This window comes from Zea mays, chromosome 9 (genome assembly GCF_902167145.1).
Source record: "Zea mays cultivar B73 chromosome 9, Zm-B73-REFERENCE-NAM-5.0, whole genome shotgun sequence".
NCBI lineage: Eukaryota > Viridiplantae > Streptophyta > Magnoliopsida > Poales > Poaceae > Zea > Zea mays.
In genome coordinates, this window is record NC_050104.1 from 89,127,142 (window position 1) to 89,138,983 (window position 11,842).

General features: G+C 42.1%; 1 protein-coding gene across 1 annotated transcript; it reads left to right on the forward strand.

The window, feature by feature from the left end:
- The first annotated feature begins 915 nt into the window (after positions 1 to 915).
- On the forward strand, positions 916 to 3,229 carry LOC100279525 (uncharacterized). The gene has a single exon (NM_001152523.2). It carries the CDS (start codon positions 1,003 to 1,005, stop codon positions 3,016 to 3,018), a length of 2,016 nt encoding a protein of 671 aa, NP_001145995.2. The 5' UTR covers positions 916 to 1,002; the 3' UTR covers positions 3,019 to 3,229.
- The last annotated feature ends 8,613 nt before the right edge of the window (positions 3,230 to 11,842 follow it).

The window sequence follows — 11,842 nt, forward strand, 5'->3', positions numbered from 1 at the left end:
GTACAAATTGTTTGCTTCTAACGAATAATATTTTTATCACTTATATTACAAAATCTTTTCAACATCCAGGATCTATGCTTATCCAATGCTGATGCTTAACGTGCATCGATCAACAACGGGCTTCCACTACTTAAGCACGAAGCGTGGGCTTAGCAACACACTTCTTGAAGATGCTTGTATAGTTGTATTAAGCACCCAGTCTCAAATAATGCATTGGCAACATACCAACTCTGATATTTATGAACTGATTTTGTACCTGACATGGGTAGGCCTAGATACTGAGCACTGCATTTGCCATTTCTATTCAGTGATCTCCGAATGAACTCATTACGTGAATGAAACAAGCAGGATTTTCAATAGAACCATGCTCTTGACATCTTTTTTTATGACAATAATGTATTATCTGCTACTATTTGATTGGTGGATGGTCGGTTGAACTCAGTGTAGAATCACGTTTCATATAATTACTTCATCTTAAGTAGGCATATATTGTTTAGACAGACACACATTTTCTTTCTTTCTTCTTAAATCCAGTGCAGTGCACAAGTGTACCATTTATCAGTTTATATTTTCCTTTCTTAATTGCCTTCTTAGCTAAAGGTGAATTTAGGTATGTTCATCGACGTGTCCTTTCTAATGATGGCGTTGTTTGTTGGGTACAAAATTATCAAATAGAGATTGTAATTATATTGCATCACTGTTTTGTATCAATTTTAAGTTATCATAGCAACGCACGGACACCCTATTAGTAAACTTTATAGGTGTGGTTGCGACAGGGTTTTTCTCTCGAGTACTCGACTTAAGCTCGACCAGTTGCAATCCCAGTGACGCACAAGGACATCTATAGATCTCTATACCACAGAAGATCCCGTCATATACCCTAGCGTTTGCTAGTCTCCTCTGGCATCGCCGCATCGGGCATCTGGTATCCCAGATCGATCTGAATTCTGAACCCCGACTTCACTTGTGACCTCCGCATCTCCGTCCGGCCGGCGGGCGACCATGGCTCTTCCCCCACCCCAAACCCTAATTCTCTTCTTCCTCCTGGCCTCGCTGGCCCCCGCGGTCACCGCGGTGGCGTTCTCGGGCCTCGACGCTTTTTTCGCGTCGGCAGCCGCGCGCGACCCGTCTGCCGGCAACGACACCTTCGCCGCTCTACCGGCCGCCCTCCGGCGCGCGCTCTCCGCACGTACCTCCCTCCTCCCTTCCTTCTTTCTCAACCTCTCTGCCACGGTCCCCGTCCACGTCCGCCTCGCCGGTTCCTCCTTCCCGGCCTCATCCGGGCGGTCCCTTCCTTCCCTCGTCAACGCCGCCGTCTCCTCAGCCCAGTTCCTCTCCAGCCGCCGCCCACACCGTCTCGCGGTCTCCCACACCCTTCACCTTGACGTCACCGGCCCCGTCGCGGCGTCCAAGCTCGCCTCTAAAGCTGGCGCCGCCGTCCGCGCGCATCTCGACAAGTCCCCCGCGCCGTTCCACAATAACGCGCTCTCAGGCGTTCCCTACTCGCTTGTGGACGATCTCGTCGCTGAGGACTACCGCGCGCTAGCCGGCTCCGGCCCCGCTGAGGCCGTCTACATCTACTTGCTCGACCTTGGCAAGCAGTCGCGCCAGTATGCCTACACCGCGGCCTCCTCCGGCACTGATGCCTCCTCGCCTGGGTACTCCCGCTGCCTCGGCCCCGTCTGGGCTGGTAAGAATCGGTACATTTGGATCGACCTGGGTGCCGGTCCAGTGAACTACGGTCCAGCGCTCTCTGGCGATGGCGTGCTCCCCCGTGGTGAGTTCCACCCTCTTGCCACCCTTCACGGCAGGCCCAAGTCGGAGAAAGCTCTCCTCGCGGATCTTGCGTCGCTGGTTCTTAGTGCATACAAGTCTTTGCTAGTGCCTTCGCTCAGAATTCCAGTGCATTATGAGAACTCGTTGCTTATTCGGTTCATTCACATCCATGGGGACCGGAAGGAAGAAGAAGGGCTTGATTTTCGTGTGATAGAACAGTCAATTCGTGACGGGGATCTACCTTATGGTGGACAAAGCTTGAAGTTTGATCTGCATACGGTCAAGTACTCTGAATGCCCAATTTGCTCATTCGCAGTTGCTAGGTCGACAAACTCGTTTACATCGAGGTTCCTGTTTGAGAACTACACATTGATAGTGAATGAGTACTTGGACTCCAAGCGGTTGAGGCAGGTGCTGTCAGACTCGTCGGATGAGATACATCGTTTGGCTGGGGTCCATGAAAATTATGAGCATGACAAGGTGGTGCCAGTTTATGTTTTCGATTTGGATTATGATAAACTTTTGCCTCTGGATAGATACCACCAGGCAGTGGCATTTGGGGATATGGTGGTTGCTGTGAGGACGCGGAGCTCACAAACAGTAAGTGACTACACCTGTAATGGTCGACATGTGCTTACAATGACTAGAAATCTTGAGCGCGCAATCATTGGCTCACTTCTGCAGAGCATGTGGGGGGTTTCACCCACACATCTGTCATGGAGTCCTGAGCATCATGCCACAGTTGTTGATTACACTTGGAGCACTGGACATACACCATTTGGTCCTTTTTCAGAGACCAAATCACTGTCTTTTGTGCAGAAAGATGCAGCTCGTAGGAATGTTCTTCTCACAACCCTGAACTACACAATCACCAGCACAATAGATGTTTTGGAGTCGATGGTGGCACATGGTGGGGAGAAAATACTTAGAAAGAAAAGGCATGTTGAATTCATTCAGAGGTGGAACCTGCTCACGTATAAACTGGAGAAGGTGGTCTCAGCCATGTCACGCTTGGACTACGACAAGGCAATGTACTATTTGAGGTCTTCAGACCACGATCTGTATGAAATTCACTCATTGGTGTATCAGGCATCACAGGAGCTTGAAGCTTCACTGGTTTGCTTCAAAGATCCACCATTCCCGTGGGTATCTGTTTCCATGTCTGGGTTGTTTGTTTTTGGTTTCTTTTATATGTACTCAAAAAGAGACAAGTTGTTTAGGAGCAAAAGGAAACAATTTTGAGTTTGGGCAGCATTTTAGTTCATGGATACTGTCCAAATGTTTGATCCTGGTCATACCATAGCTAGACAGCACCAAGGATATTGCAACCCTGCATATTACATGGATCTGTAAGCGTACACGGGCTGCATCTTGTTTCAACCAGATGAATTTACATGTATGAGATATACTTCCACTTGTCTTATTAGTTCTATTGCTTGAATTTTTCTTTGATACATAGTACTTTCCATCTAGATATTTTAGAGTTTATTTTGCACTGTGGGTTGTCCTATTTCCTTCGTGTTCTCCGAATGGATTGCCTTGCAGATGTTGTGCTCATGTCTGGCTTCGGAATGTCAGTTCATAGTAATTTACTAATGTTGGATGTTATAGAATGTTTTCTAATGTCCTTTTGTCTTTCTAATTGCAATATTTCGAATGACAGACCGATTTGCTAATCATATGATATTTTAAGCTACACATGAGGATCATGTCTAAACCAAATGTTATAACTAGCACCTTCGCAAGATTTGTGATATGGAAGTAGTAAATCGAAGTGATTTTTCTAGTTAACAACCTTAATATGATGAACATGCATTTAATTTCAGTCCAGTTATGTAGGAAGTAGGAGACTTGAAAGGGTTGAATATATATAAAGATTAAGCCTTTAATAAGAGTGAATGGAAAACAACTGCCATGTGTTTAAATCTTGATTAAAAGCTGGGTTTTAAAACTAGCGTACCTAACTTGTTTGTGACTAGAAGTCTTTGTTGTTGTTATGTAGTAAATAGTAGTAATAGCTTTGCAATTTTACTTGTTTGTTAGCTCTCCAATCTGCTGTTACCGTTTCGGCATATTAACCTCTGAGTTCATCCCGTCCACGAGAATTTCTACTGATCTTTTCTGTATATGCTTGAACTAACATATTAAGCATGGTTTACTACCCTTTGTTTTAATTTCATATACCTCCTTTCTTTTACATTACAAGACGTTTTGACTTTTCTAGATTTATTGTTTTTATTATTTCCTTTATTCTATATTATAAGATATTTTGTCTTTTTTAGTATGTAGTTTTTACTATAAGCTTAGATATACACTATATTTAGATACATAGCAGAAGTAATGTATCTAAAGTTAAAATGTCTTATAATCTGGTAAGGAGTATAGTTTAATTTGGAACACGGGAACGAAAGGGGTATAATCTGGAACAGGAAGACATAATATAATTTGGAATGGAGTAATTTGGGACAGAGGGAGTACATATATAGACGTAATATAATTTAGAACATAGGGAGTATGATTCTAGATATTGTATATCTAAATGCATAACAAAAGCTATATATATAGAAAAACCAAAATATCTTATAATTTGAAATGGAGTACATGTCTATCAATAATGTAGGCTATTTATATATATGGATTCTGATATAAATTGGACAAAGGGAGTGTTGTAATAATGAAAAGATACATGTTCAAGAAAAAAAACCTAGAACTCTGCAAAACTGCGCCATTTCACTAACAGGAGTCTAATTTTCTATATATGTTTAGGGTTTAGACGTAATAGTCAGTGTCTGCATTTGAGAATGCTCGGAGTCAAATTTTGGAATAAAGGAGGATTGACTGTGAGGCTATAGCCAGCTGAGATCACTCCATTTTTGCCTTTTGAATTATGTCACGACTATATCTACCAATTTTTTAATAGGGGCTTGGATTATTTTCATGTATTCACTGTTCCTTAGTATATTTGGGTTATTTTTGTAGTGAAAGCTTATTGTTCTGTAGAATATTTTGCATTGTTTTAGTAGTGAAAATATATTCTTTCATGTGAAAATTTATCATTCCATGGTATATTTTGGATTGTTCTAGCATTGAGACCTTATTATTCATCATTATATTTTGTTGTACCAATGGTGATATTTGTTGTTCCATATCATATTTGATTGTTCCAGCTATGGGAATTATTGTTTCGTAGTATATTTTTGCTCAATTAGAAAAATTTTCGGCTCCCTCTTATTGTAACAGGCCACATGTTTTTGAAACATTTACCATTTATAAAGTAGATCTTGTTACTCGTGAAGCTGGGGCTGTAATATTTTTACATATACAACGTGTGCACATGGGCCGACGGTTGGGGGCGTGTTCGGCTGGCTGCAAGCCGACACTGTTGCAGCTGTTTGGATTGCTGCAGCTGCAATCCATAGAGAGAAAAATACTGTAGAAGCCGCAGCCGCAGCCGGATTGTAGCCGCAGCAAGCCGCAGCGAACAAGCTGTGGGTTTGCGTGGCCAGATTGATAAAAGGAAAATGTCATTTGACCCATCAACTATTGTCCTTGTCTGATTATTTTTTCATCGCAAAACGTTTGATTTTCCTCCAAAGGCAACACCAGTTAAGTGTAGTGCCCCACTCTACCTCTGATGCATGCTCTACAGCAGTACCGAGTGTTTTACCAAACATGTAAGTTTAAAGTTAGCATTTTTCAAACTGTTTTCACAAACATTTTTTGCTTGCTCTCCAATTTGTCACATAGGCCTATATGCAAATGCATGTAGATAAAACACCTAGTGAAACTAGATGTTTGAGATTGCTAATTAAATTTCACTATTAATAATAAGAAAATATATCCTAAATACAATCACACACTCTTTAGAGTCTTGAATAGTAAAACAAAATATCTATTTATACCTTTGCCTTGAATCCATAGAGTATGTTTTTCTCTTTCTTTTCCAAACGTTGAGCACTTGACAAACTTGTAGCCACCATCATATTCTTCATGAGTGACATCCTTGCTCAACCTTGTGTGGACATAATCTATCTCATTCACAACACTTAGAGTAGAAGATAGCCATCCACTAGTTGTCTCAATTACAAAAATCAAACACATGGCTTTCAATCTCCTCCCTTTTTATTAATTGATGACAACCAATACAAATATAGGAATTGAATCAAATTTCTAGGTAGTACTTCACACAAGTTTAAATCACTAACTTGGTTTTGGGTTTGTGTTGCTTGTTCAAGCATTTTAACCACTTGTAAATAATTTGGACAAGTTTCACAAACCTGAATTGGTAGTATTAGCTCCCCTACATATATGCTAGTGTGTTTATGTTAAGCTTTCACATATCTTGGATTAGAAATTATGAGATACTTAATGATACCAATTGATGCTAAGGTGTATAATGCTACCAATTTCAAGCTAGTACTTCACATAACCAATTTTACCTTTGCTTTGGTTGAAGGAGAGGAATTACATTTATCTTGGTGCATTCAACTCATGTTGGAGAAGTCTAGAATGTTCAACACATTTCTCAACTTGTAAAACCTTGCTTAATCAACTGACTTGGTGAATATGTTAGCTAGTTGATGTTAGGTATCTACACTCCCATTTGTGATATCACCTTTGGCTCGATATCTTATAAAATGGTAGAGGGTATAAATATGTTTTGTTCTTAAATGTTGAACTGGGTTGGTGGTTATCTTCATGTCACTCATTAAATGTCATGAAGCAATGGAACTTGACTAAATTTGATTCCATAATCAAGCAATGCTCATCCATAGCAATTATGCACAACAACTACCATAGATTTGTACTCTGCCTCGTCATTGGAAGCGTAAATGAGTTTTTCTTGATTTGATGACCATGACATAAGTGATATTTCAATCAATTGTCATGTTCCCGATGTAATACCCAAATTCTATATGAATGGGGAGAGTTAATAATTCTATTATTATGTAGCTTATTTTTATTTTTGACGAATAGAATAATTAAAAAATAAAGGTTCCGTAGGCATTCCATTATAGGTGAATAATAAACATTTAATTTTGAATGTGGTTAGAAATCTATTTTCTTAAATAAATAGTTTGAAGGGATATTTAAATGGTGCGATTTAATTTGTAGTGAGCTACATGTTTTGTCGCATTTACTTAAAAGAATAGAATGATAATAGAAGTAAATAAAATATACTTTGCATCAAGTTGGGCTTCTAGTATTGTTGCATTCATATTTGAATTTATAATCTTGATTTGGATTTGAAGTAAGGAATTAAAACATAAATAAGAAAACAGGAAAAGAAAACTAAAAAAAGAAAAGGAAAAAATGAAGCCTCCCAACCATGAACTCGTGGCCGCTTGGCCCACTAGCCTCTACCCAAAATACCGTAGCCCATATTCCTTGCTTTCTTTTTTTTTCTCTTGTCGTAGATGACAACAAAGAAACCGCGGCCCACACCCAGCTCACGTGTTTGGCGCCCGATTGCCTTTTAGAGGTGGGTTCATGTCTGTTGTTCACTTTTGAATGCTACAGATCAAGAATAAGACAACACAATTGTTAATTATTATGGACCTCGTCTTCTGAAGCTTTATTCTCACATGGGAATAACGCTCATCAGACGAAGGTCGAGAAAGACTTACCTGCCCCATTTAATATGTAAAGGGAAATGTAAAAGGATGTGGACAGTAACTGTATTTCATTAATTCATACATATTTACATTCCATAAAACATGTATGAATACAGACAGTATTAATAATGCATTGATACCTTCGGCTTGTTTGAAGGTGATGACGCGAGAGAATGATTATAATTCAGCGTGAACAGTACGGTGTTACTGTTCATCTGTTTATAGGCACGGGACACAGCCCGGAAAAAATTACATCCATGCGGACCTGAGCTGAAGTTTATAAATAACTTAAACTAACAAGGTCTACCTAGTCTTTTCCTTATTTGCTTGATCTGAGCCGAAGCTATTGGTAGCTTCGGCGTTCTGCATTGTTGCTCCTTCCCGAGGTCTTTGTCTTGAGAACCTTCGGCATAAGGCGAGCGGACTTCTTGTGGCACTTTGCTGAAGGTGTTTATGTCTTGAGTACCTTCGGCAGAGAAGAAGACCCCCAACAGTAGCCCGTTCGCGGTGCTAGATCGTTTTTTTGTAACGAGCTCAGTCCGTGAAAAACACGACAGCTTCGGAATACCGAATGTCCGAAAACACCTTTCCTGAGCTTGTTATTAAAAAATGATTAAAATATTTCGAGCGCTGGTCGGTCCACCGTTCAGCCAGTGTACACGTTCTGGCGGTTCGCCTTCTTCACCTGCAGCACTATATAAAGAGGCAGGTTGGTGAGAAGTTACCACAACATTCATTGCCATCGCACTGTTGCGCTGTTGAAAATTTTAACTGGAGCCGAAGCTTTCTTCATTACGCTTTCGAACAAGTGCTTCACCGCTCGAGATCAGCTTCGTCTTAAAGAGACCGAAAATTGAAATGGCCAGAGTAAGATCCACTGCTAGGGTGTCTCGAAGGGGAGACGAAACCGAAGTAGCTGAGACAACACCGATATCAGAGGTGATGAGACGATCAGGTTTGGTTGTACCAGAAGAAACTACTGCCGAAGGTGCTACTGGCGAAACTGAACAGACTGTGGCCGAAGACGGAAGTGACAGCGAAAGTGAGGAAGACAACAGTATTCTGAGTCCGACGAAGCCTAGCCATATTGAGTTTGGGAGATCCACTGTAACAGCAGGGGACTTGGTTGTAATGAAGAAGCTGGGCTATTTTGGGGAAAACGACGATAAACTGATCCACTTTGCTAAGGAAGAAGTAGTTCCAGAGCCAGGAAGATGATGTCGTTGTGTTTAAAAGCTTCTTCGGAGTAGGGCTTCGGTTCCCCCTGTACGAAATTATAGGGGATGTTTTGAAAAGGTTTGAAATATTTCTCCATCAGCCGACACGAATGCCATTGTTAGGCTCAGTATTGAAAGGGAAATGTGACCTTGGGCTATTTCTATAAATGTTTTGGTGATTAGATGCCCAACACATATTGTTTCAGTTCATATGTGCTAAAAGGTTGAGAAGTACAAATCAAGAATCAAGGTATGTTTCTAGTCCTAGTAAATTGTTTTTGGATACTAACATATCTCTCTAAGTGCTAGGGACACTGCCAAGAAAAGTGGAAATGAATTGGAGAAGTTTTGGCTGAGTTTAGCCAAATCAGCACCAGCCTGTGATGCACTGGACTGTCCGGTGGTGCACCGGACAGTGTCCGGTGCCCAGGCTGGCCCGACGACGAACTCGTCGCTCTTGGGAAAAAGCAAAGGCGCCACGGCTAAAAATCACCGGACTGTCCGGTGTGCACCAGACTGTCCAGTGTGCACCAGACTGTCCGGTGAGCCAACGGCGCCCGCAGCCAACGGTCGGCAGCGCAATCAGCGAGCGACGCGTGGCCCGCGCCAACGGTCAGTTGGTCACACCGGACAGTGTCCGGTGCGCTAACGGGAACGGAGGTCCAACGGTCGGATGCACCTGATAAGGAAGGAGATCGGGCACCGGACTGCTACTGTTCATGTCCGGTGGTGCACCGTACTGTTCGGTGCACCACCCGACAGAAGGCAAGAATTACCTTCCAATTAGAACTTCAACGGCTCCTAGCTGCCTTGGAGCTATAAAAGGGACCCCTAGGCGCATGGAGCACTACGCCAAGCATTCACTAAACATCCTAAGACGCCTAGACTTCGCAATCACACAATCGGTTCATCGCGTTAGAGATTTGAGCACCGTTTGAGTTGTAAACTCCCTGCGCCGTGTTTTGTGCTCTCATCTTGGCTTATGTGCGTGTGTTTACTGCGAATTGAGTCTTACGTGTGTTGCTTTCCCTCCCTTACTCTTGTGCTTCTCTTGTGATCAACATTGTAAGGGCGAGAGGCTCCAACTTGTGGAGATTCCTCACAAACGGGAAAATAACTCTAAAGAAAAAGACCGTGGTATTCAAGTCGATCATTGGATCACTTGAAAGGGGTTGAGTGCAACCCTCGTCCATTGGGACGCCACAACGTGGAAGTAGGCAAGTGTTATACTTGGCCGAACCACAAGATAAAATACCGTATCTCTTGTGTTGCTTTTCTCTGTGATTGATTTCTTCTCAAGAGCTCGCTCCATAGCAACTTGGTCTAATATAACTAACATTTTATAAACCAGGTTTATGCTATTAGTGTTGAATTTTGTAGGATCACCTATTCACCCCCTCTAGGAGCTCTCAATTGGTATCGGAGCCGTACTCTTCATCTAAGGGACTAACCGCCCGAAGAGATGGATCCTAAGGGCAAGGGAATGGTGATCAACGACAAGGAAAAGGAGTCCTTCCTTAACGAGCCTAGAGAGGACAAGCCCACTGACTCAGGCTCGAGTCACAAGAAGAGGGACAGGAAGAAAAAGAGGCGCATCAAGAAGATTATCTACTACGGCAGCGACCCCTCCTCTTCTTCACCAAGGGATGACGACGACGACTCTTCGTCCAAAATGAAAATGGTTAATCAAAACTACTCCTTTGATTAGTCCCGGATTCTGTACAATTCAAATGCTCATTTACTTTCTATTCCACTTGAAAAACCCCCACACTTCGATGGAGAGGATTACTCATTTTGGAGCCATAAAATGCGTAGTCACCTATTTTCCCTCCATCCTAGCATTTGGGAAATTGCAGAAAGTGGAATGCATTTTGATAGTACTAATAACCCTGTGTTTATCAATGAACAAATTCATAAGAATGTCCAAGCCACAACTGTTTTGCTAGCATCTCTATGCAGGGATGAATAGAACAAGGTCAACGGCTTGGACAACGCTAAACAAATCTGGGACACCCTCAAGATTTCTCACGAGGGGAATGATGCCACCATGATCACCAAAATGGAACTGGTGGAAGGCAAGCTGGGGAGATTCGCGATGATTAAGGGAGAAGAGCCAACAAAAACATACAACAGGCTGAAGACCCTTGTCAACAAAATCCGAAGCTACTGGAGTATAAGATGGACGGATCATGACATCGCCCGACTCATGCTCAGGTCATTTACGGTTATTGACCCCCATCTTGTAAATCTTATTCGTGAAAACCCCAGGTACACCAAGATGACGCCCGAGGAAATCCTCGAAAAATTCGTAAGAGGGCGCATGATGGTAAAGGAGGCAAGATATGTGGATGACGCCTTGAACGGTCTACTTCCCATCTACGAGCCGCAACCCGTTGCTCTCAAAGCAACCAACAGTAGGGAGACACTACCTAGCAAAGTAGCACAAGTTCAGGCTGCCGGGCTCAATGAGGATGAGATGGCTCTTGTTGGGGACTTGTTCTCAAATGCTATGAATTAAGAACAAGGCAACACAAAATGTTAAAGGTTAATACCCTTCGTCCTTCGAAGCATTATTTCCCTTAGGATATAATGATCTTCAGACGAAGGTCATGAAGGACATACCTTCATCATCACAATATACGTTAATGAAAGAAGAAGCATATGAAATATAAGAGACAACATGAAAAATCGTATAACATTATTAATTCAACTTTATCATATTATCATGGATAAACAGAAATAATATAAAATTACATATGTACCTTTGGCTTGACGGAAGAAGAAAGTACAAGCGTGACGCACGAGCGAGTACAAGTCAGCGTGAATAGTACAGGGGGTACTGTTCATCTATTTATAGGCACAGGGCGCAGCCTGTGTAAAATTACATTCATGCCCTTCATGTTTACTATTGACATTAGGACAATCTATCGAGGACTAAACAACCTTTTCTTCTTTAAGTCGGTTCCTTTTCTACTACTGAGCCGAAGCTCCCTTGCGCGTAGCTTCGGAGCTGGTTCGACCTTCGTCCCGACCATGCTTTTCATATTGTGAACAACTTTATCCCGTGTCCGAAGGTTCCTGTACATATATTACACTTGGGAAACATTGTTAATCATGTTTTTGAGGACCTTCGGAAGACGAAAGCCCCCAACAGTAGCCCCTCGCAGTATTAATTTATTAAGATAATGAATTTAGACTGTGACATGGACGAAGGCCTTAAGCCGAAGGTCCGAA